The following is a 24,625-nucleotide window of genomic DNA, read 5'->3' as shown; positions in this document are numbered from 1 at the left end:
GGGGGGAGAGGAGAGGAGAGAAGAGAAGAAAAGGCCGCCACGCCGCAAAGACAGAGAGAAAAAACAGGGTCGCGATTCCTTTTCGAAGGCATTCCGTTGTAAATCGGCTCGCACACGGCCGCGTGCTCGTTCGTCAGGACTCTTCGATCGACCAAACTAAAATTAACGAATCAACCAAAACGAAATAAAAGGTGGAACTCGATCAATTTTTGGACGCGTCACCGTGTGACAGCATCAAGTACGGCATCGAGGCCGTTTTCGTAGGCCGGCAAGTCGGAGAAACTACTCTTCGAAGCGCTCGATCGGAAAGAAAAATTCTCCGCCGATCGAATAAAACGAAGCGATGCGAGGCGACGCGACGCAACGCGTCCAGTTGCTTGCACCATTAAAAGGAAACCATCGTATGATGCGGGACGCGTTTCTGTCAGCAGGAACACCGGTAACAAGCCGCTAACGATCCTCTTGGTCTACAAGTAACGTTATGCTCGGCCGACAAAGACAATGGCGGTGGAGGGAGGAGACACGAGTTCCTAGGCGTGCTGCTTACAATTCGGATTCGTTGTTCCGGAAACAAACAGGTTCGAACCTTCGAAATACTGAAAATAGTTCGAAGCGAAAATTATACGCTTTAAATGCTCTTTACGATATGCGACACGCGGCGAACATGGAAAGACGAGCAAGCGTCAACTCCTTGTACAGTCAGGTAAAAGAAGACGATATTGTACAAGGGATTAGAAAAATGGCAAGCGACGTGCCAACGACCCGTAGCTTCTACTCGCGACAGTTTCCCAATTTCTCGCATCTCGCAGCGACGCTTTGTCAGCTTCTTCGATTATGTTTTCTGCGAACTTCGTCGTGCCACTTAAAGTCTTAATTATCGCGTCCCGACACGGTGATTCATGAGCAGAGTTCCCGTGGGCTCTCGGGAACGGGAACGGGAACGGATCTCAAGAATTGTCTGCAGCAACGCGCTCCATCATCGGCGACGAGTATCGATTTATCGAGCACGCTACCCCCGGCAACAAGTATTCGATCGAGCAACTGAGAGAGAAGGGGAGGGAGAGAGAGAGAGAGGGAGAGAGAGAAAGAGAGCGAGAGAGTGAGCGTTTCTGTTCTAAAAATTATTCATCATTAGCGGGCAAGGGGAATCTGCTTTCGTTAATATTAAAGGGAACCGAATGAGGCGGCTGTCCTCGCGGCAAGAAAATATTAAGCGAGGTGGCGTTCAATCATCCCCTCCAGGACAACTTCTGTTGTCATCCCCTTCGAGCCTCCAAGTTTCCCTGCAGCCTTCATTCGTTTCTTCCCTCGCTGTTTTTCTAATCTCGACGCCCCAGCGTTCCGCGTTTGGCGCGGACAGATATTTATCGGTCGTTCGATGCTCATCTTTAATCGTCGCGTCGCTCCTCCATCGAATCATTTGGGTCAGCGTCACGCGCGTTGTTTGCGTTTCCAATTAGTAGGAATTTTCGATCGCGTCGAAGCGGACGGACTCGTCGAGCAGCAATCCCGTTGCGAGCAGAGCATTCCCGCCGATGGCCGTCATCGTTCGCGGAATCTCAAAAGAATCGGAGAATCGTAGAATCGTAGAATCGTAGAATCGTAGAATCGTAGAATCGTAGAATCGTAGAATCGTAGAATCGTAGAAATTTCAGTTTAGCGATTAGAACGATTCGCCGATGCAGATTTTCGCGCGTTATCCTCGTTTTTCGCCGTATCTCGCCCCAGTCGGTCTCGCGGTCGCACTCGGGGAAACCGAGCACCGGTTACATATTTTTATAATCGATCGATACGCGCCGAGACGAATGCGACATCGGCGTCGCTATTATAAAAGCGTGTCTCGCTGCTCGAACGCGATACGCGTCCTCTCTGCTGCGTCTTTTGGAGCTCTCCTCGTTAATCAGCCGTGTAGCAGCAGCCGCGGCGATATCGTCGCAATCGACTGCCTCGCATTCACCGGCATTCGCGCGGTACCGGGTGACCACGCACCTCCAAATCGCATTCTCGCCCTTCACGCCCTTCACGCCATTCTCCCGTCACGATCCAATTTTTTTTACTTGCGTTTATCTACTCGTTCCGCGGCTCTCCTGACGAATTATTTTCGTCTCCGCCGTACGCTGTGTGTTAACGTCCGTATCGCTGCTCTTCCCGTTGTTCTTTAGCGGCAAAATTCTTTTATCAGTTCTGCAATTTCTCCTACGGTTCCACCATTTTTTTCTACTCTGTAGAGCGTTTCTCCAAGCTTCCATACTTATTTCCCCGGATCGTCCTATTATATTCGACGCTCTCGCAATGCTCGTCGCAAACTCCAAAGTAGTGGTCTAGGTTGTACTATTTTCATCCGATCTCCAATAATTTGTTACGGTGAATCAAATTTTGTTCGTAGGTCTCCCAAGTCTTTTGTAGGTCGTTCAATTTTTTCTCATAAGTCCTTTAACTCTCTGGCAGAAGTTTAATATTTCTCGCAAATCCAATAAGTTTCTCGTAAGGATTAAAACTTGTCCCCGGAGCGTGCAATCTGTCTTGACGTCGCGGACCTAAAAGTATTGCATAAAGCAGGAAAATTAGCGCGAGCGTTCTTTCACAGGAAGAGAGAGGAAAGGGGGAGAGAGAGAGAGAGAGAGAGAGAGAGAGAGAGAGAGAGAGAGAGCGCTGGTTTGAAGAATTCCGCTACCGCATTCATTAATCGAGTGGGAAAGGTACGCGGAAAGGGAGAATTCTCCACTTCGAGGCTGAATGGAAATTCAACAAGTGTCGGAACGGAAGACTCGAGGGAATAGAGGCCACCGCTGCGCCGCGTCGCGCGCCGTAACTTTCCGTACGGCATTGCATGCACAAAGGGTGGCGTTACAATTACTCCACGCGTAAACCACTCCGTTTCATTATTTTTTCGACCGTCGCGTCGTCATGTTTCACTCTACACATAGTTGTGTGCGATTAAGAACAGAGCTCTAATTCTCTCTCGTTCCTTTTACCTCGCTACGATGTTACACTAGTTCGTCGACCTGGTACATTCGCTCGGACTCGATCGTTTCTCCTTTCGATCGAGGCACTTGTTCCGATGAAATTTCGTGCGAGATCAGAGAGCGCACAATTTCTGTGGTTTCCCCGCAGATTATAGTCGAGCGAATTTGATGGATCGCCGGCGAGAGTCTGCAGAAACGATTCATGGGATAACGTCTAAAAATCAATCGTGTGCATGTAACGAACATGTGGATCGATCGCGAATCGCGATAGCGAAGGGTCGGGGAGGAGGAGGAGGAGGGATGGGAACGGTAGCGGGAGAAGGGTTCGGGGAGTGATTGAGGGAGTTTTTCCGGCGATCAAAGGGGAGCCCCGTCAGGCACACGAGGGATATCTGACGTCACTAACGGCGTGAACCACACGGCACACGGCACACGGCACCGCGTCCGAGAGACCTCGTCGAGCCTCGAGCCTCGAGCCTCGAGCATCGAGCATCGAGGTCTGGAGCCTCGAGTCGTGCAGGATATGCCGATCGATTGGTTACCTGAACTCGTCGAGGCGTGCTTGAAAGGCCTCTTTGCTGACCACGTCATAGGTCTGCGTCTTGCTCTCGTCCCTCGGCACCGAGACCAGGGGCCACGTAGTCATGTTGTGGAGTGCCTGATCGGTTATGGCGAACCTCTGCGTCAGGTTTGACCTTCAACAGAACCGCGAGACCATGATTAATTCGTTTCGCGTCGATTGATTCGTCACACGCTCGCATGCACCCACGATCTCGCATTGTTTCACATTTCTCCTACCGCTTTTGCTATCTCTAGGTAGAGAGCACGAGGCCGTAAAAAATTGCATCGGACACGATGAAAAATTAGGTCGCCGCGTTCGGTACGATCTAGGCTCCGATCAACGGGATCGTTTCGCGCAACGCACAGTTTTACGACTTCCGCGATTGAAAGAGGCCATTAAAAAACACCGAGGTTCGTTCGTCGGTTAAGTTTGATTTCGTTTCGAGCTAGGAGAGCTCGATCCGGCACGACATTGTACCCGGACGAACGTGACCAGCCGATCGAAACGATTCTACGGTGGGAGGAACCCTTCCGCTCCGCGTCCGAGACAATGAAAACAGATTTGGCCGAGTGTACACCCCGCGAGCCTAAGCCCGCGATCCTAATCGAAGCTGGCTCGGATACCAATACTGCCAGGTATCCAATGAAAGAGTTGCGCGTTCCGGAATACGAGAGCAGATCGGTGTTCCCGCGAGATCTGGAAGTCGCGAGCGCGTGGATCGCGCCGTCCAGATTCGTATCGGGCATCGAGTGCTCTCCAAATCGACGATACGAGCAATCGGCGATCTACGATTACCGGCGGACTCATCGATCCAGGGTCTTCGTCGATCGCAATCGGAGCTAAACGATTCGCTAAATGTCGCCTGCTGTTTTATAATACAGGGTGTCCAAAAAGTGACTCGCGATCGGGAAATGAGCAGCTCTCGGCTAATTTGAAGCAACATTTTTTTCTTGGCGCAAATGCAATTCACAGTTTCGTTTACCCGTTGTTAACGAAAAAGATTGGCCAACGAGAGCTGAATCCTTCGTTTCCCGATTGCGAGTCGCCCTTGAGACACCTAGTATTTTCTAACGTGTCAACGTTTGCACCAACGCTGTAAGCTCTCTCTAGCAGGAAAATTGTAAAGAGTCGAGCGTTAACACGCGTTCAACGCTTCTATTGTAATATCGAGCGTCCACATTAATGAGATTCCGAGATGCGAGATTCTCCGCGGAAAAATGTAAATTACTTGAAAATTCCATTTGTTAATTACCTGAGGGTGCTGCCATTGGTGTAGATGAAGAACGCGACCTCGGATCTCTCCAACTGCATCCGCGTGACCACTTTCCCCAAGTCTGTCGCGATCGTTACCTGGAACCAATCGATCCATTGACGCTCTGTTTCTCCACCTGTGGCTCCACCGCGATCAACAAAGTTTTCCCAACAGATCGTACAATCGAACATCGACGCGATCGTGTAAAGAGACCGCAACGTAAATCGTGCTCTCAACGAAGCTGCGCGTCTCTTAAGGGAAAACGATCTACGCCGATTCTTTATTTTCGTCGCGTTTGTCTCGGATTTTGCGAAGAGGATGAAGACCGATATCTCCCGATATCTCTCTTCCGCAACTCGACTTTTCTATTTGTTGGCGAATCGTTCTATTTTCGACGAGCGACGTTCCGCGATTCTTTTTTTAATGGTGGCTGCAAGCTGCGTCGGTCGATCGATATTAGACGATACGGCTTCGATAGATGGGGTGCGTATTAATAGCGGATTCCTTGGACTCGTGGCGGGCGGCGGGCGACGGGCGACGGGAGAGGCGAGCAGCAGGAGAGACGTCTTCGACAAAGTTAACCGTCGCGCGTCGTTGCCAGTCTTTGGAGAGCGATTCCGTTTCCTCCGATTACAACGCGCGTCGCGTCTTTCCGACCTGTGTCGGAGCTTTCGCGCGGCTAATCGCCTGCCGTTGTTCGCCAATCCGAGGAAACTTCCGAAAGGGGATGGAGCTAATCGCGCGAGGGTGGAAGGACAAAGTGAACGGTCCAGAGCGGAGCGACGACGCGTTCCTACGAAGGGACAGTCGAATCTTGATTCTGCCGTGCTTTCTTGAAATTCCACGGACGAAGCGTTTCGACTCTCCAACGATTAAATTCTCCCCTCTGTAACGCGGTTAAGTAACGCGATTGGGATTGCGATTGCGATTGCGATTGCGATCGCGATCGCGATCGCGAGTGATCACGAGTTGCGAGAATCGTTCGGGACCATCGCTCTTTCAGTTCGAAAAAAAAACGGCACGCTGCCACGAGGGCTCCGTGAACGGAGCGTGAGACGCGTAGCGCGAAACTTTGAGCCTCGCAGGGGTTGGCAGAGAGAATTAATTCGCCTTAATTCCACCCTCGTCTGGCGGTCCGAAAAATTTCCATAGCGAGACGGGCGTCGGTCGGCGGGCGGCGGGCGGCGGGCGGACACGACCCGTGCTGATAGACGAGATCGAAATTCATCGGAACCGGGTTGCGCAGCCTCGAGTGCTGTTCTCGGTATCGAGTTACTTGTTGGACGAACAACGTGGCAACGAGAAGAACGCGGCCCCAGCCCCCCGCACCCGCAACCCGCAACCCGCAGCCTGCAACCTGCAACCCCTACGCTCTATTGTCTCTGCCGCTCTCGTTCGTTCTCCTCGACGTTTACCGCCCGCGATTCCTCTTTTTCCGTGTTACGGCCGAAACTTTCGAACCGATGGACATAGAGACCTGCTCGTCAAAGGCAACGACACCTTGCAACCTGCTGTCAATAATCCGGCGACGGTTTTTCACCACTTCCGGTTTGTTTTTCACGGGGCCCTTTCAACCACCAGGGACACTCTTTTTCGACGACGGCTCGTCGGATTCGGATTTTCATTCCGATTTGGTCCCGTTTCATTCGATGCTCTGGACGTCTCTCTCGAAACCGAGCTCGTACGTGCCTATAATCTTATACCCGTACATACATATAGCTACACGTATATTTATATGCCAAGGTTATATACCATGCGTTTGTGAGAAAAATTGATAGATCAAATGCAAAAGAACGACGAGGCTTGAGAAATTTTGGAGCCGCACTTTACAACTGGACGGGAAAAATTCGCAGTTGGCTAAATTGTAAATAAAATAGAAGCCGAGATTTTCCGCGGTGTATTTTAGTTGTTGTTCAATGATCGACTCGCTGATAAATATGCGGCTCGCCGCAATTAAAACTGACGCGTGCGTGTTCGAATTGCTCGGGGACTAATTTAATTTCCCTTTGAGAGGGGTCGACCAATATCGAGCCGATCGCGCGACGCACGTCCGCGGGAACGTAAAACGTTGTCGATGGAAAGGTTAGCAAATTTCTGCTTGCTTTCCAGTTAACGGGCGACGGGCTTTCAACCCCTTAAGTGCCGTGGACTGCGCTGCAGACTGTAGACTGTGTAGACGATGCCGCGAACGCCTCCGTTCAGCCACCATCGAAACCGTCGCAAGAGAAATAAGAAATAATCGCGTGCTTCTGTACGATTTTCGCGAACGTACGCCTCTCCGGATGAAATATCGAGTGAGAAGGGGTGTCAGTTTTGCCCAGCAGATCCACGGCGACAGAATTAATCGCTAGGACGTCCTGGACGCGTGTTCTGCGGCCGACGAGGCGGGATAACGGACACGGACACGGACACGATGCTCCGACGCGTCGCGCCTCGGGTCGCAGAGCATATTGCGACTTCGCAATCAATGGAACATAATAAGAAAAAGTAACATTTTCTTTCGACGATTTATAACGCGATCGCAATCTCTTGGAATCTTTCCTCGAACGGAAACAATTTGAAAAGGAAACAGAAAAGTAACTCTTTGCTTCTTCAAGCATTTGTCTGGCCAATATCGAGTTACTCAAAGTACGCGGCAATAAATATAAGTACGAATCGAAGATATTAAACGCTCGTTAGTTGGATCGTGAAATGGTGGAAAAGTAAGAGGATTTGCGCGAATCGGATGCAAACTCTTCGAAACGGATTTCTCTCATCTCTCGAAAATTTCTACGCGCTCTCGATGGGACTGCGATTTCTGTGCTTCGGTGATTCATACTGTTTCCGAACGTGGTACGATTGGGCTAACGATTGGAATCATTAGAAAATCACGCGTTCGCGTGTAAACGAGGTTTTCGTACAGCGTATCTTGGTTTTCTCGGACACGGTTCGATCGATCGCTGTCCCCTTCGTATCGCATCTTCGGGACATCTGTCGCCATCGCCCCTCCCAAAAATCAGGTCAATATTTTCAAAATATCGATTTTATTGGCAGTATCGAACCGCGAAACTGACAGAAACGAACGGGCGAAAAGACTCGATCCCGCGATTCTCGGAACAAATGCGAAGAATCGTATGTTTTTCTTTCTTGGATCGTTTTTGAAAAACTTAGACACCCATCGAGGTAAACGAAACGAAGCGAAACGAAGCGAAACGAAACGGTGGACATCGATTCATTGAAAAAAATCACCGATACCAAAGACCGACTGAAGATTACGCTACCGTTTAAAAATCGAAAATGAAAACTCATTCTAAACTGCATTCGTTTCGTTTCGTCATCTGCGAGAGCGAAACGGCGGGGGTTGAGGGTGGAATGGTCGCGTTCTGGTTAACCCTGGCGTTGATTGAAAATCCAGCTATTCTCGCGGATCGATCCTACCTAGGAACAATGGCGATCTCGGCACGAGGAAACATTGTAAAGAAATTGACACGCCGCGCTGCGCCGCGCTGCGCCGCGAGACAATGCGGGCCCGCCTTTGTCGGTGACCAATGCGTCGTGCAACGACGAGATTGCTCGTTATCAGCCATCCAAAGGAATATCCTGTTGCTCCGTTCAGAAAGAGAAAGCTAAAATCCAGCGTTAATTTTTTCGTTTCGCTGCGTCCGCGATCGAGTCCGCTTCGACGCAACCGACGCGACGCGACGCGACGCGAGCCGCCTCTCGAACCGCGCGCATCATCGGTTCGTTTAATAGTCGTGCGATCATTCGCGAGAGGCTCGTGGATCGGTTAACGACCCGCTGGTGTCCCGTTCGCGATCGTCAACGGAACCAACCATCGATAATTCCCTCGAAACCGTTTTCCCGAGTTTCTACGATACAGTTAAATCCGACGCGAATGTTTGAGTTTCCGTTCCCGTGATCCCGACACCTGTGACGCGCGCTAATGACACTTTATCTGCTGATCCCTCCGAATTCCGGGATCAGTTGATCATCCGGTTTTACCATTTAGAGTTATCAATCGATGCGAGGGTCGCAGCCATAAGTTGTCCTCGAACGAATCACCTTTGTTACCTAATATTCACCCAAACTCGTTTCGTTCGCGTTCTTTTCGAGAGCACGCTCTCGATCTACCAATCCATCGATCGATCCATCGATCGATCGAAGCGCAGCAACGAACGGTTGCAGTTTCTATAAAATCCTGTCGTTTGTACTTTTCGCATGCGATTCGTTTAAATTTCCCATAAAATTGCGAAGAATCTTTGATGGCGACACGCGAGGACGCGGTAGACATTTTTATGGAATATTACGAACGATGGAAATGATTCAATTGTATACCATGATCGTAAAATAAATTCTACAGCGAGTCCACCATATCTTTCTCGGATAGGTCGAATACCTGTTGATCTGTATGAAACGGTGTCTAATAATTTCGTTAAATCCTACAACCATATCTACAATCTTCTTTTCGGTTCGATTTTAAGGGTCTGTTCTCGTTTCAGCCACTCTGAAAACGAGCAGGTGATCGCGTCCACTTTACCTATACGAATTCATGCGTATATTATAACAGTTATCCTACTTTTTCCATGATCCTTGAGAATTGTATGGTCGGCGCAGGATCGTCGCGTGGTCGCCGAAACTCATTAGCGTATTTTAATTCCCCAGGAGGGGAGAGAATCGACGTCGACACAATGCTCGTCGTACGCACACCTCTCTCTCTCTCTCTCTCTCTCTCTCTCTCTCTCTCTCTCTCTCGTGTATCGATTGCGACACCGGTCAAATAAGGGAAAAATAAATAGAAACGCGCGAACGCGATCGTTCCAGCGCCAATGAATTTAACTACGAATTTCGGGGGTGGCCAAAGTATTGTACATACAACACGCATCAAACAAGCGAACCGTTCCCGTTCGGAAAACAACGTTCCTTCGTCGCGTGCTCCCATTTTCCCGCTATTTCCGATAATTGCATCAATTCGTGGAATTGCTCGCGTTTATATATAAATATCAAGAAAAAGCAAACAAACTGTGTTGTCTGTCGCGTATCCTTTCAAAGAGAAACAACGACGCTCTCCCCCCCAACTGCACGCGTATGTAGACAAGCCGAAACTTTATCGATACTTTTCGAAATTGTCGCGGTGAAACGAATCATTTAATAAATCCATATTCCTCGAAACGAAACGCGATCGAGAGCCTCGCACAGTTTTCGAACCGGAGAACGCGCCTCGATACGTTCCGGCGACGAGAATTTCGAAAAGAACGCAGACGGATCTTTTCGCCGAGGATCGCCGAGGATCGGCGCACGTTCTCTGGCTACGTACGCGCAATTACGCCATAATTAGATCGGACTCGCATAATTCAGCGCGGCGATCGATCGCGGGACCGACTAAAATAAAAGTAAGAAAGGCCCGGGTAAATATCAACCACGCCTACGCCTACGCGAACGGTTTCTACTCGGCCGGCTCGATCGTTCGTCCGTTTGTTTCTTCGATTGTTCTCCGCACACAACGCATAGATCACGATAACGAATCGCCTCCGTCTATGATTTGTGGACGGTCGTTCCCGCGGCCGGCGACAATCACCGGGAAAGCGATTTCCTCTCGGCAGAAATTACCGTGTCCGTTCGTTTCGATACATAAATCCTGCGTAGTATTATATATATCCTGCGTTCTTACATTGCGTTGCCCATTATAATTTATCGAGATCGGATAGATTCGCGGCGAAAGCGTTGACAAACCGGACACAGCGTGGCATCCGCGATCTTATCTCGATCTTGTGTTCCAGAACGCTTCGTTGCGAGTAGTTTTTAACGGTAATTGAACGAAATTAATGAAAATAGTGCTCGGAATATTCTAAAACGAGAGGAACCCTTTCAAGAAAGAACAGCCCGGCACGGCACAGCACGGCACGGCGCGGCTAGATGAAAATTATCGATAAATTCGTATCGGCAACAGCCCTTTTCTGGCTGACCTCGGCTCGTCATTTTCCACTCTGATGCCTTGTTTAATGCGTGCCCGCCTCCAACGACCTCGGACACGCAAATTTTTGTTGCGTCACTGGAAACTGGAAACTCGACGCCGAACAATTTTTATTCGCGTATTATTAAAACCCTTTAGGATCTTGCGCGGAACAGGCGTCGAGTGTCACGACCCAGTTAAGATTCAATCTCCGGAAAAAGGATCCATTTTCGGAAAGCAAGAATATAATTGCACAATACCGAACGCATAAACACGTATTAATTTGTGGACACGTTGTGTTCCGATTTTGCGTGTCCTCTATACGGCACTCGGCCTTCGGACGAGTATACTATATGTCTGGAGAAAAAAGTAGTCTAAAGAGCAACGAACTGCGCGATACGAAACGGAGGGTCGCGAGGGGACGCGACGCGACGCGACGCGACGCGATCGGGAGAAGCTTTCGTTTACCTGGGACTCGATGTCGGAGACCTCCTGCCGGTAGATCAGGATGTCGTGGAGCGTGTTGGCCGTCTGGACGATCAGCGCGAGGATCGGTATAAACGGCAGGATCAGCATCTGCAGCAGCTGGATGCGTCTGCCGCGACGATGAGCAGGATCGGTGACGCGTGCCCACCAGGTTTTCTTCCGGTTCGTCTTCGTCGCGGACACGTCGTCCGACGATAAACTCCTGACCGAGCTGACTTCCGCCACGCACGAGCCATTACGCGGCGACATGCTGAAACCAATTTTATCACCGGTCTTTTCAATCCCTCTATGACAATCTCGGAACCACTCGTTTCTTGCCAGTTTCGTCGGTATGAGCGGATCGAGCGGGTGCGTGGTCGCAGACTCTCTGTGCCCTACCTAACTCGTTCCTGGCTCATTCGAAGCACAGAGTATACCAAAAATCTCTCGCAATTGCAAAATGAGGGGACCAAAGAAAAAGTTGCTTCGAATGACCTCAGGAACTCCACGTTGCCCGATTGCCGGTTAATTTTTAGGGCACCCCGTGCACGCGACATTCAACGATTATGTAACCCTTACCAATCGACGCGCAACACCGAATTTTACAACATTGTATTCATTAATCGCAGATGCTGCATAGACTGTACTCGCTTTTGTCAGAAAATCCGTAGTCCGTAGAGACACATACAATATGCATGTATAGGGCAGTAATAATTTGCAGAGCGATGTGGAAACATCGATATTGAATCGAATAGGCACAGTTTCTAAACGAATACAATCGCATGAAACGGAAGTAATTACGTGTAAGTGGCGTGATAACGGGTCTCAGGTGCCGAAGGAGACGAGATCGTGGCCAAAGACGTTGCGTGGGTGGTGCGTGCAGGCGTGCGGGCGCGCGGGCGTCCGAACCGGGGCAAGCAGTGTAATTAAGCTGTGCGAGCTATTTTACACTTGAGTGTATCAAGAGGAGGTTGTTCGCGCTGAACCGAACAGCATGCTGGGGCTGTTCTTCGACCGATGCGATTCGAAGAACGATGTCTGCCCGCATCGCATCGCATCGCATCGCTTCGGCTATCGATTAAACCGCGACGAATTCAATTCTTGAGCGAGAGACATCACCATTCGACATTTCAATCTGGGACTTTATTTCAAACGATCGTCGCTGCCATCCCGCCTCTGCGAGACGTCCTCATCCGTCGGGTTATTACGCGTGCCTCGTCGCGAGCGTGTAACAACACGATTTCGATGATAAGTAGAATTTTTGGTTGCACGATCGAACCTCGACGTGAGCGAATAATGTCGGATTAATAGATCAGAGGTTCGTACAATGATTGACGTTGCAAAAGAAATAGCCTCCGCGTAACCGTGTTCCAAAGCGGAAGCGTTACGAGCGTCGCGTCGCCAGTCTCCCTTGTACGTACTTGAAATTCGTTCGGATAATTTTGCAAATTATAGAAGCAGGATCGTCGTCTCTCGTCGTGGCTCGGCGACGATCGAGATTTCTTCGTCGGACGAATTGCTGCCGCGCCGAGTGATGAACGCGCGTGAAAAAATTGAATGAGAAAGCAAGAGAGGTACCAAAGAAAGGGTAAGCTTCTCGCCATCGATAGACCCCGCTCGATGAAAAGAAATCAAACGTGTCTCGGTCTCGAGGCTCGAATAGCCGGCTACTAGTTGAATAGCACCTGATTGTAAGACGCGTACGTTCAGACGCAAATTAGTAAGTCGGGTCGCTGTTATCCGCTGCTCACAATCCGGGCCGGCCTTTTTCTTGCTTCCGACGAGCAATGGCCGCCATTCAGGCTCCGCGGCGACACAGGGAGCTGGCGACCGTCGCAGGCCGCAGGAATACACCGACCGGCAAACTTTTCATGTACTTGGAATTTCATAATTGTGCGACAAGAGCCGCGAGAAATCCAGATTTTGCTGGACGCGGCCGATGCCCCTGAATTTTCCGTCGACGCGATTCCTCTCCATCGCCAACGTAATTTTCCTTGCGCGTGGTTTACGACGCGAGTACGTTCGAGTCCAGCCACAATTCATTCTAGCCAATCAATGACCTTTTGACCCCTTTATCGTCGTTGAAATCTGAGAGAGAGAGAGAGAGAGAGAGAGAGAGAGAGAGAGAGAGAGAGAGAGAGGAGAGTCTCTTCGTCTCTGTTCCGGAGGAGGTTGTAGTTTGATTTAGAGGCCACGGTGTACCTTACGATCCAATTAATTGGCACAATCCCGGGGCAGACTGCGCCCGTTTAACTTCCGGTACGGAGAAGAGACATTGCCAGCCGTCTATGGCTTCCGTGAACCATAGACGAATAAAGCGACGGTTCCCGATAGCTGCGCGGCGCGGTAATGGCCCCCACCGCGATACGAGACCATAATCGCGGAGACAACGAACTTTCCGATTCTATAGCAAACAATACGCGGCTTTCTTGTACGTTCGACGAGCGACGCAGGAGAACCGGCAACATCGAATCCGGTTTACCCTTTGAAGGAAACTTCTCGCCACGCCCGTCGTCTTCTACTCCATTTTGCCGGACCGACTCGATAGATCGAACGGAAAGGTTACCGTCGCACGCGGCTACGAATTCCTGTGGATACAAGGCGCGGACCTTTCAAACAGATAATATCGCCGCTTGTCTCTCGTCTCTGGATGATTTCTGCTTTCCGTCGACGAAACGATTAAATTGCGACTGAATCGAGAAACGAAGACTGAGCGGAGAAAGAATCAATAGGACCGAAATTGGCCCGGTTAGGAGGTGAAACCAGAATTCTCCGATCGCGTAGAACTCTTTGATCATTTTTCAACTAACGACTGTCGCGAAGGGTGTAGAATGTAGATTGAACGGAAGGGAACGGAACGGAACGGAACGGAACGATGGTATCGTTTGATACACGTACGTTGACAGAAGAACGAGCGAGTTTCCCGAGGGACTCCGGAAAAGTTGAATTCGTTTGTGCGGCTGCGACGTCTAGGCGAATCGCGCGCGTGGCCTCGATAAAGAACGGCGCTGCGCGGCGTCGGTGGTGGTTCGATCAAAGGGGGAACTCCGAAATTAGGGTTCCGATCGGAACGCCGAGTCGTACAATTAATTCGCTCGTACATACGACCAACGAGCATGTTTTTCTTAATCGCTGGATGCCGGAACGACGGTCGTATAACAGGCGTACCCTTGTCCTATTCGATCCACGATATCTTCCCTTATCGATCTATCTCTTTCTCCATTGCTTCCGTTTAGATCGGTTCGCTACAATCTACGTCGATTGACCCCCTGCGTTCTAGGTAATCGTTGCAACGCGTTTACTACGAAAACTAACGACTCTAATTATTTTAGGCGCTCCAAAGTAATGCGTCGATATTCCTGAAATTCTTTTAACGTTTTTACCGTTTTCAATTTGATATACCATTAATATTCTTCTTTATCTACTACTAGGTACTCGCTTCTTATCAATGAACGCAGACGATATGAATATCGTTGATCGTGATCTGTACCAGATTCGAAACTCGATTCGTTCGGCGAAAGAAGAAAGGCGAGCGAGAAACGGAGCGGGCAAAACGAGCGGATAAAAGTCGAAGGAAAGGGAAGCAAAAGCTTTACAGAGAAAGGGGGCGACGAGACGAAAGCGAAAACGATGGGGGTCAAGGATGCCGATCGGCGAAGCAGGAGCGCGTTTTTCAGGTCCGGTTCGACCCTAGGCGACGACGACGTAACACGGCACGACACGACACGACACGACACATCTATTCGGTTCGGTAGGTTGAAACAGCAATTAACGGAACCGCAGGAAGGCAACGCCGCGTCGGCTCGCTGTCCCTCTCGGCTGTCCCGTGCTAGCAGCGAGAGACGACGCGCCATTAAATTATGCGTCACCGCTGTGTAGCGGTTTATGGGCAATGCGACTGTACACGGAGAGGGCAGAGGGAATCCACTGTCGTTCCCTCCGTGGAAACCGCGTTAACGCTCCCATTCCTGGATCAGCGCGACGGCTTCGTGACCTCACGACCTCGTCACCCGACAACTTTCAACTTCGCAGGAGAACGATCGCCGTTTTCTCCTCGGAAATTCCGAGCGGGGGACGCGGCGAGCAAACATCCTTCGAGAATGCCCTGAAACTGGAAGAGAAATCGCCCTCCATCATGCCGCTTGATCGACGAGGGATCCAACCACTGCGAATTTCAGGCGAAGCAAATCGTTGCGAGAAGTCGAAGCCTCCATTGTGCCGAGTTTCATTGACTTGGTCTCGCCTTCTTTTAGAAATCATCTAAACTAAACATCCGAGGGATCGACTACAGTCTACAGGCCTTAGGCTAGAGAAGAGTGAATGGGAGCGTTTCCTGTAGTAGTACTTGGCACTATGATATCGGGGAAACACTAAATTTGTCGACCCCTGAGACACAGTGATCTTCGAAAAGATCATAATCAAAGACCTGGCCTCGTTGGGGCTAGGTGGAGGACGGATGATCGCAGGCCGAGATAGAGTTAAACCAAGCTCGGGGGTCCCTCCAAGTCTGAGAAGAGGATCCTCGAGCGGAGAAATTAACAAGCAGATCGGGGAGAGATCCGTGGGAAGTTCGAGAAGAAGGAGAGCCCGAGACGCGTTTCGGCGATCTCGGTCGATCTCGGTCGATCTCGGGCGAACGAAGCCGCGGTGGCAAGCGAGCGAGATACGGTGTCGAGTGTGTAGGGTGGCTTGCGAGGGTCGACGCGTTACTTTCGGCTAATCCGGAAGGTTTCTACCTACGGCGCTGCTGCTGAAAAGTCATGAAGCCGCTGCCACGTGGCGAAAAAGCAGACAACTTTGAGCGGGCCAAGGCGAAAGCACGGATGCGGTCGGCGTCGATATCGCATGCAAACCGGTATACTCACTCGTTCTGTATGGCGAGCATGACTGCAAGGGGCCAGCACGGTGTCCACCCTCGCCTCGCGCCGCGATCTCTCGCGATTCGATGGATCCGACTTCGGACCCGAATGGCTTAGGAACGGCCGGCCGTATTATCTCATAGAGGAGGCTGCTCTCTCTCTCTCTCTCTCTCTCTCTCTCTCTCTCTCTCTCTCTCTCTCTCTCTCTCTCTCTCTCTCTCTCTCTCTCTCTCTCTCTCTCTCTCTCTCTCTCTCTCTCTCTCTCTGTCCATTCAGTCTCGATATAAAGGTACGCGGGGAAGGGGCTGCCATAAAACCATCTGAATGGCGAACACACGACTACAAATATAATCGACCCGGCCTGCAATGTTACGGCCGGGTACGATGTGCTCGCGGCATGCACGATGGCTCGACCACTCGACGGCTCTTCGACTTTACGCTACCAACCATCGTCGTCGCCTCGCAACGTTTCTATCCCGATTCTTTTCATTCCTTATTTTTCTTCCAACGAAACGCGCTGGTCGTTTTGGCACGGCCGCTTCCCACGCCATCCGTAATCGAGTCTACATGTATAGAGTAAAATATTCAAGCTCCCCCTTCGCAACGACCACCCGTACGACACTACAGATACGAAGAACGTGGTCCAAATAAGGAACAAATAACCGAATTTCTGTAGATGTACGGTCACTTTTCACGAATGTACTTGAATACTTGAACCTACGCGTTCAACGCTCCAAGTCTATCTGCTTTTCAGAATACTTCTTGTTCATCCTTTACGATTTCCTCGCTATTCTGTCACGATGGAGAAATCACCCGGTCAATGGATTAAACATTCAAAAACGAACTAAACTGCGTCTACGAAATTTGCAACACGCCGAAATCGCTGGCTATAGTCGTGTCGTCGTATCTCTTCGAAAAATAACGAGCCCAGAGCCCATCTGGCTCTAATGCTGGCAGAGTTGAGTGATTCGAGGCGATTCGAGGCAATTCGAGCGTCCTGTTTACTGGCATTTCTAGACTTTTTGTTACGCGACATTTCAGACTTGTTCACCGGAACAGTGTGCGAGCGTGTGTGTAAATTTTCCACTGGCAAATGACGATACAAACCGGTATAGCAATCTCGTGGTTTCATTACCAGCAAACAAAAGTTCGTAACACTACGGTCACCGCGTCAACGACTATATGGACTGATAAGGAAAATTGGATGTTTTCCTGCGTCTTTTAGCGTTAACCTTTAAATAGTTACAGTTCACGACCAACGATTAGATCATTTCAAAGGGTTACTTAAAGCGAGTTACTTTAATTGCGTGCCAAGAATTGATCGTGCGAGTGCATGCGAACACGAATTCTACCATTTTCGAACGGTTTGCTGCAGCAAATGTACGGCAGTGCCTCGTTGGTTGACCATGATAGAGCATCGCATCCATTCTGTCATCGAGAAAGACGATCGCTTCTTCTTCATCGAGTCTAATGTCTCGCGGAAGACGTTCCAGAGGCGACCCCCTCCGATTTCAATGAACGCTGACACAATAGAGCCATGCAATAGGCCGTAATTCTACGAAAATTACGTTCGAAATTTCGGAAGTTCCTGGTCGGCTGTGTTTGTTTTGTCGATAACGATGTACATATATGTATTCGTGACAAAATAAAGAAAATAGTGAGACTTTAGACATTTGATTGCAGACTATCGACTATGGAAAGAATCTAAGAACGTTATTAGTCCATTGAAATACTGTAAACGAGAAGCAACTTTGTCCAAGTCTCGTAGCGATAACTGAACTATCAATGAATTCGCAACAATGCGAAGAAAACAGTAAAGCTTTAGAAGAATCTGAAACGCTGCTGCTTCAATGAAATCTTTTCGTTGAGATATAACTTTTATTTTTGGAGAAGCCTACGTTAATATTCTAGACATATACACGTATCCTAAAGGAAGAAAAAGAAAGTAGTTTTCAATAGCTCGATTCGGTTACAAGAAATTGTCGCCGCGACGCGGCTAAGGCAGCATTAACCAGTTAATTAATTATAGGGCCAGTCATCGGGGCACTACCATGCATGTCGGAAAGGAAGAAAAGGATGCAGAGGAAGAAAAGTCGGCATGCTGAAATGGCGAGAGACGGGCACGGCACGGACAACCGACGTAACGTCAATAGAGAAAATTGCTCTTACGCGTGTTTAAACGAGGACCACGAGAGACACGTGGTTGCAGTCACGAGGACGTTCCTTCTGGCGAATAAGCTCCTCTCTCCCTCTTTCTCTCTCGTTCGCTCTCTTTCTCTCAGTCTCTCTCTCTCTCTCTCTCTCTCTCTCTCTTTCAGTCGCTCTCTCTCGCTCGTTCTCTGTCTCAGCCTCTCTCCGATCGAGAAACCACTCTTCCCGTTCCCTTTCGTCTTCTCTCTAAACATACACAACCAACGATATTTTCCAGCTACTCTCCATCTAGATCTTCGATCACGATCCACTCGATCTTGTTTATCCTTGCACGCGTCCTCGAACCTCGATGTAGATGTCAAGATCGTTACTTTCGATTTTCGTCGATATAATGGATTTTCGGTGACGATGTTCGGCGAATGTTGACTGTAGATGTTTGTTAGATTTTTGCGGATATTATTCGTTGATCGAGCACGATCGAGCACAGAGCTGGGATCCAGAGAGTGACAAACGAAATCGAAAGAGCGAACAGGTGTTCCCGCATGGCATGCGCGACCGCGTACTGACGCCGCGATCCAGGAACGTCGCCGTTGATACACGACAGACTCCTTCGACGCCCAATGCGCATCCACAACAACCCTGCCGACCACCGTCACACAGCCAACCCTCTTTGTTCTCCTACCCTTCTTGCCAACACACTTCTTCTTTTTCTTCTTCCTTTTCGCCTCCTCAAACTTATTCTGCCCCCTCTTCGTTACGATTTGGTCGTGAAACAAACAGATCGTCGATCTTTGCGCGTTCACAGCACTCTTGCTCTTCTTGAACTTATTACGCTGAAGAATTCCAAAGCCCGGAGCCTGCGTCCATTTCTTATAAAAACGTTGGTACATTGACAATTCAATGAACAGCCACAGTAAAATATAGAGAAGCCGTTGAATTGAAATTATGCCTATGGGAGACCCAATTTAGAGCTGCTAGTCAATTAAAGTCATTTTATAATCGACAGTTACGGTACGAGAGAGAGAGAGAGAGAGAGAGTGAGAGGGTGGACTAAATTTAGAAGGCTTGGGCAATCAACACCATCGATAACAATGCGAGTACTTACCTTTTTTAGAGAGACGTAGCTGAATGTAACTCCATGTAACGTAAAAACCGCCGTGGTCGCAATACTTTTGGCTGTTACTGTACGTCAGGATTTTAGACTCGACCCCCGACCCTCGATCAACTCAATTTGATCCAAAAGTAAACCTTTGCTTCCAATTACAGTTTCGGCGATAAGTCCACCCCTTGTGTCTGTTTGACATTTTATCAAGTTTTTAACGTTGGATCTATTCGACACCAAGGTAAGAGCTACATTGAAAAATAAGAGACGAATGTTAACGAATGAGTTTTTTCATTGATAACAGAATACATTGAATAAAATGTCAATGTGATAATTGTTAATATGGTGTTAATGTCTTGACAGTCCAATTAAATTTACATTTTTGAAATGCTAAATTCACTTTAACAAACTGGGTATTGTGAGCATGTATGTCAAGGTTATTAATTCAATCATTATTGCAATATATTCGAGTTAATCATCACTTGTCAGCAATCAGAAATATTAATGAAAAATGTTCACGCTGCATATAGTTTCTGTCCACCCCGAGCATTTTGCGATGATATCAATAGTACTCCAGTCTTATCAACGATTTACCGGTTTCGAGTGTATAGTTTGATATGACGCAAATCAAATTCGAGTGGTTGCACTGAGCGATATTTTAAATTTCACAATAACTGAAACGCATTCGTTTGAACGTGGAATAGATTATTCGTTATATTGCGATCATTGTTTCAAGTGAGTTTTACAGATCTTAATGGTAAACCTTAAATTATTATAGACCTGTATAAAATTTAAAAATTACATGTAGGCGTGCACGTCTGGTTGCATACTCGTGAACGTTTCGCGATGACATCTATGATAGAAACTACAAATCTTTTGCTAGCGCAAAACTTTCCACGTCAATCGAAACTTTTTATCTTATCTCAAGTTTGATATTAAACATTTTTTATATCGCTTAAGCACAATTTATCATATATATGTTTCTATCCTAAGAAGGTAAAAATTACCAAAATTGCTATTTATAAAGTTATAATATCGGTAACTGTACTTTACCATTTACTACAATGTCATTTCTAAGACTATAACAACGGTTCATTTATCAATCCCGCGCGATTCAAATGCGAAATATCGAATTGAAATTCGTTCTTACAACCTACAGATTTCTAACAAGTAGCTCTGGTATTTCGAAAAGTTTTCAAATACGGAGAAGCAATTTGTTACCTTAATTGCTACATTGCATAATCACGTTACTCTACTTACGGTCAAGTGCACAGTGAGATTTCTGTTACACTGACGAAATGAAATCGTGTGCAAATACTTGATTAGATAAAAGCGATGTTTTTAATGAAAAAATCTATTCGACGTTATATCATACCTTTCGTGTCCCGCAACCGACACAGTTCAGATTATCAATTTGAGAACGATCTCCTAATCGAGGAACATTTCTTACAAAGTTACTACAAATTAATACTACCGTCGCGTTACGATCAAACGGTTGACTTACGCCGAATCTGTTAACTATACAAAAATGTACGTAACATTCTCCATTTCCGTCAAATCATCGTTTAAATAGCACACGTTCTTTGTTTATTTCAGAACAATACACCAACAATGACTTCGACTTCTTTGGATGTCACTGGACTTAAAATCGTAAAAAAGGAACTACATGTTCCGTCGTTCAACGAAATAAAGGACGGTAAGCCATGGAACTAACTTGATGAAATATGTGATATGTGAACTCCTGCATGTGTAACTTTAGAATAGTAAACGTGCGGTTTTGTTCCTTACAGTGTTAACAGAAGGTTTGACTAAAAACTTCTCCGAAGTTAAAGTCGAAGTTGTAGACTGTCCAGACTTAACACAAGAGCCATTTACACTTGCTGCATCAGGTAACTATACTTTTCAAAAGTAGAACAGCATTTCAACTACTTAATATCGTCACTTCAAGCTATGTTGCAATGTATAATTAGGCTTAGGAGGTAATCCTACGGTGTTGGAAATTGGGGGTCCCTCATTCCTTCTTCCCACTGTGCAAAGGGATAAGGTATACGATGTTCAACAACTTGTAAAGCATTTGCAATGCTGCAAGAACGCTTTCGTTATCGGAGCAGGAGCTGGACCATGGCCCCATATAAATTGCAATTGCGAGGTATGCTTAGTAATTTGTATTCTTGTATATAGATCAACTTCTTTACTGGAGAATCTTTTCCAGCTTATGATGAATCTAGTTCTCCCAGAACCCAATGTGAGAAACGAGAGTCGCATTGCATCTGTTGACAAAGTAGATGAAAAGTGCGTGCTACGTACCTTGCCTAACAATGAAACTAGATTAGCTTTGTTGGGCAACCTATTTGTCAGCGAGGGGAAACCAGGACAGGTACTAAAAGTGCATGCCAAAAAACGCACTGGCAGCGACGATTTCATTGCATGCATGCAGAAAGCACTTGCAAAACATTATCAAAATAATCTTGTTGGTATGTACATTTTACAAATAAGTTCACAATTATCATTAAAACTATAAAAAGTAAGGATCATAGTATTTTAGCAACGTTATTATTGAATCTAATCTTGAAAATGGAATTGCAGGATTAGGAGGAACATTCTTGATGGGTAATGGGAAAATCAAACAGCATGTTATGAGTGACTTTTCCACAGTTCCACTGACCACAGAAGAAAAACTGAACAATTGGTTGTGCTTTTACAACATGTCCACACCCTTAATTGCTGTTGGTACATTTGTCAGCTCTGAAAGCGTAAGTGTTATTGCACTAAAGTTTCCACACCCTTTGATCCATGTTTTATAATACATCTGTGTGTATTGCCATCTTAGGATGTCGATCTTCGTGTCCAACACTTCCACAGCTTCTCTCATCATGGAGAAGGAGGTCATTATCATATTGACACAACTCCAGAAACTATTGAATATTTAGGGTACTTCAACTTGGGCACTGTGCTGTATCGTGTTGATCAACCAACAACCGCTTTGATGTTTGGGAAGGATTGATCTATTTTCTAGAAACTGTCATGAGAATCTGAACTTATTTGATCGTCATGTCTTATCGATACTGTTTTCAAAGCCACACAAATGATATAATAAACGCAACGCAGTCTTTGAATTACTCGTTGGTACAATTGTAAAGAAATTGTTTTTTTAGTAAATCGTTTGTACACATATCGGTTGTTGTCCCGTGCACTATAGTTTCACAATTAAGTGTATTTAAATCCGATCACTGTTATATTTCCCAAATCTTCCTACCGTTCTTAATCCTCTATAATCTGTTTGACGTGCAAAGCTGTATGCTAATTCTATCAGACAGCAGACGGTAGACGACGGTACACCACGAATATCTCGTTCAGTATAATTGTATAGTATAGCTGATAAGGTAGTCGTACCATGAAAATGAAGTTCAGCATCGAGTCCACTGCTTCTTATAACAGTATACACCCAGCATACCATTATACGGAACAATTTGCCAACAATGCTCAGACATATCATGAGAGTACCAAATGGTTTGGCGTATTTCTGGCGTTTTTGTCAGGTACATTCTTCACTATTAGTTCCGCGTTAGTTAAAGCGATCCAAAATGTTGATCCCATGGTACTGCTGGCTATAAGAGCTATCTTGCAAATGCTGGTCATGGCCGGCGTAGCGATCAAAGCCTCTAAAAGCGTATTTGGTCCCAAGGATCAAAGACTGCTCTTGCATTTCCAGGTACGTTAACAAATTAGTAAATATTTCGAGAAATGTGCAACTTGGGTGCGCGAAACTAGAGGTTTTACTTTTTAGAATGAATCACAATAGACTGTTATCTGATTTTTCTTCATGCGGCGGTTCTTTTATGTGATTTTCAGTATAGATTTTAATAAATTATTTTTTGTAGGGAATAGTTGGCGGTGCTACTTTATCGCTGCTGTATTACAGCTTCCGTGAATTACCCATAGGAGATGCAACAACTATTATATTCAGCTCTCCTGTTATCGTTATCGCACTTTCTTTCATTTTCTTAAAGGAACCATGCGGTATATTACGCGTGATAGTCATGTGTTCACTCTTCGCAGGAGTAGTTTTTGTATCTAAGCCACCATTTCTATTCCAGGTAAGAGAATAAACTATTCCTAAAGTTTTCGCTAAAGTAGTTTCCTACAGCATGTTTTATTTTAATATAGATGCACAGAGCTGAACCGTATAATCTCACCGGGTACCTATGTGCTATCCTAGCGACGGTTTTCACAGCTCTCAATATCGTTATCATGAGAAAGTGTTCAGAAATTCATTACTCTACGATCATCTTCAACTTATCATGGTGGTCCCTTGTTACGGCAGTATTTTTCTTCTGCATTGTAACGGAGCAACATGCACAAAAACTGAAATTACCCACTGAATGGTTCACTTGGGCTAAGATAGCATTAGTGGCAATTACTGGACTGTCCGGTCAAGTTTTGGTGACCAAAGCATTGAAAATAGAAGGAGCAGGCAAAGTATCGGTGACCAGATCCTTGGACATCATATTGGCGTATATTGTGCAAGTATATTTCTTTGGGGATCAACCTTCGTCTACCAGTATCATTGGAGCATTCTTAATCATAGTCTCCGTCGTGTGTATGGGATTTGAAAAAGAGATTTATAGTGTTTGCGATTTTATTCCCTAGTTAAAGATACATTATCTTAAATTATTTATCTGCTCTTAGAGTAAACATAGATAATATTATACACATTTTTATGAATGGTGAAAACATTGTTATTATACTACTTATATGATTTTGATAATATAAAGTTTCCAGATTTTACACAGTATAAAGACGATTTCTATATGCAACTACCATTCATTTACATTGTTCTTTCACCGCAGTTCGTGTCCCACATAAAATTTTCATTCAAGATAGAAACAAATGAGTCAAGTATTTTAGAGACGGAAATAATCAACAAAATTTTTATATAATATCATGTTTTTATCATGTAATAGCGTTTACGAAATTTTGAAATGTATAACTCAATGCATATTTACAATTGTACATACACTTTTTACCATATGTATCTAAAATTATCCGTGACTTTGTGCGGATATAATTAATTATATTTCTCGTAATTACTGATAATTTATTAAAAACAAAAAAAAATACGTCTACGATTAACAATAAACCACTGTACCATATATTCGAAGATAATAATATGTACAGTTTTATCTTTTCATTTCGACTACTTCATCCTTGACAGATACAAATATTGGTCTAATCCAAGAGGCGCTAGTTTAGTGCATATATATATGTCTATACATAGACATATGTATATGTCTATACATATTTCTTAGAGCTTAGTTTACAACCGCAGTGATACATGT

The 24,625-nt window shown here is 46.6% G+C and overlaps 3 protein-coding genes across 4 annotated transcripts in view; 2 read left to right on the top strand and 1 right to left on the bottom strand.

Annotated features, from left to right (window-relative positions):
• Positions 1–19,514, bottom strand: part of LOC144468720 (uncharacterized) — a 24,423-nt gene extending 4,909 nt beyond the window's left edge. The window contains exons 1-4 of one of the 2 annotated variants that reach the window (XM_078178393.1): positions 19,290–19,514; positions 11,178–11,445; positions 4,781–4,878; positions 3,509–3,661 (exon numbers count right to left, since the gene is read on the bottom strand). In XM_078178393.1, coding sequence (XP_078034519.1) covers positions 3,509–3,661; positions 4,781–4,878; positions 11,178–11,444 — 518 coding nt within the window. In that variant the 5' untranslated portion in view covers position 11,445; positions 19,290–19,514. Of the gene's footprint in view, positions 1–3,508; positions 3,662–4,780; positions 4,879–11,177; positions 11,446–18,202; positions 18,733–19,289 lie in introns of those variants that run through there. The other variant, XM_078178392.1, reaches the window with a different exon arrangement.
• Positions 19,515–20,566: 1,052 nt separating this feature from the next.
• Positions 20,567–22,458, top strand: LOC144468620 (ester hydrolase C11orf54 homolog). The gene is made up of 7 exons (XM_078178224.1): positions 20,567–20,816; positions 20,883–20,982; positions 21,077–21,175; positions 21,257–21,435; positions 21,499–21,760; positions 21,873–22,039; positions 22,117–22,458. Exons 2-7 carry the CDS (start codon positions 20,898–20,900, stop codon positions 22,288–22,290), a joined length of 966 nt encoding a protein of 321 aa, XP_078034350.1. The 5' UTR covers positions 20,567–20,816; positions 20,883–20,897; the 3' UTR covers positions 22,291–22,458.
• Positions 22,459–22,680: 222 nt separating this feature from the next.
• Positions 22,681–24,597, top strand: LOC144468791 (solute carrier family 35 member G1). The gene is made up of 3 exons (XM_078178504.1): positions 22,681–22,998; positions 23,168–23,383; positions 23,454–24,597. The coding sequence occupies exons 1-3, from the start codon at positions 22,681–22,683 to the stop codon at positions 23,934–23,936; spliced, it is 1,017 nt and encodes a 338-aa protein (XP_078034630.1). The 3' UTR covers positions 23,937–24,597.
• The last annotated feature ends 28 nt before the right edge of the window (positions 24,598–24,625 follow it).

This window comes from Augochlora pura, chromosome 4 (genome assembly GCF_028453695.1).
Source record: "Augochlora pura isolate Apur16 chromosome 4, APUR_v2.2.1, whole genome shotgun sequence".
NCBI lineage: Eukaryota > Metazoa > Arthropoda > Insecta > Hymenoptera > Halictidae > Augochlora > Augochlora pura.
The sequence above is the reverse complement of the archived record's forward strand: the minus strand, read 5'-3'. Positions and strand labels throughout refer to the sequence as shown.

Bases quoted from the DNA above. Each gene is read 5' to 3' on its own strand.
- LOC144468620 (XM_078178224.1), top strand. From the start codon at position 20,898: ATGACTTCGACTTCTTTGGATGTCACTGGACTTAAAATCGTAAAAAAG. The intron at 21,761-21,872 runs GTATGTACATTT...ATGGAATTGCAG, and splicing joins TTATCAAAATAATCTTGTTG to GATTAGGAGGAACATTCTTG. The intron at 22,040-22,116 runs GTAAGTGTTATT...TTGCCATCTTAG, and splicing joins CATTTGTCAGCTCTGAAAGC to GATGTCGATCTTCGTGTCCA.
- LOC144468791 (XM_078178504.1), top strand. From the start codon at position 22,681: ATGAAAATGAAGTTCAGCATCGAGTCCACTGCTTCTTATAACAGTATA. The intron at 22,999-23,167 runs GTACGTTAACAA...TATTTTTTGTAG, and splicing joins GACTGCTCTTGCATTTCCAG to GGAATAGTTGGCGGTGCTAC. The intron at 23,384-23,453 runs GTAAGAGAATAA...ATTTTAATATAG, and splicing joins AGCCACCATTTCTATTCCAG to ATGCACAGAGCTGAACCGTA.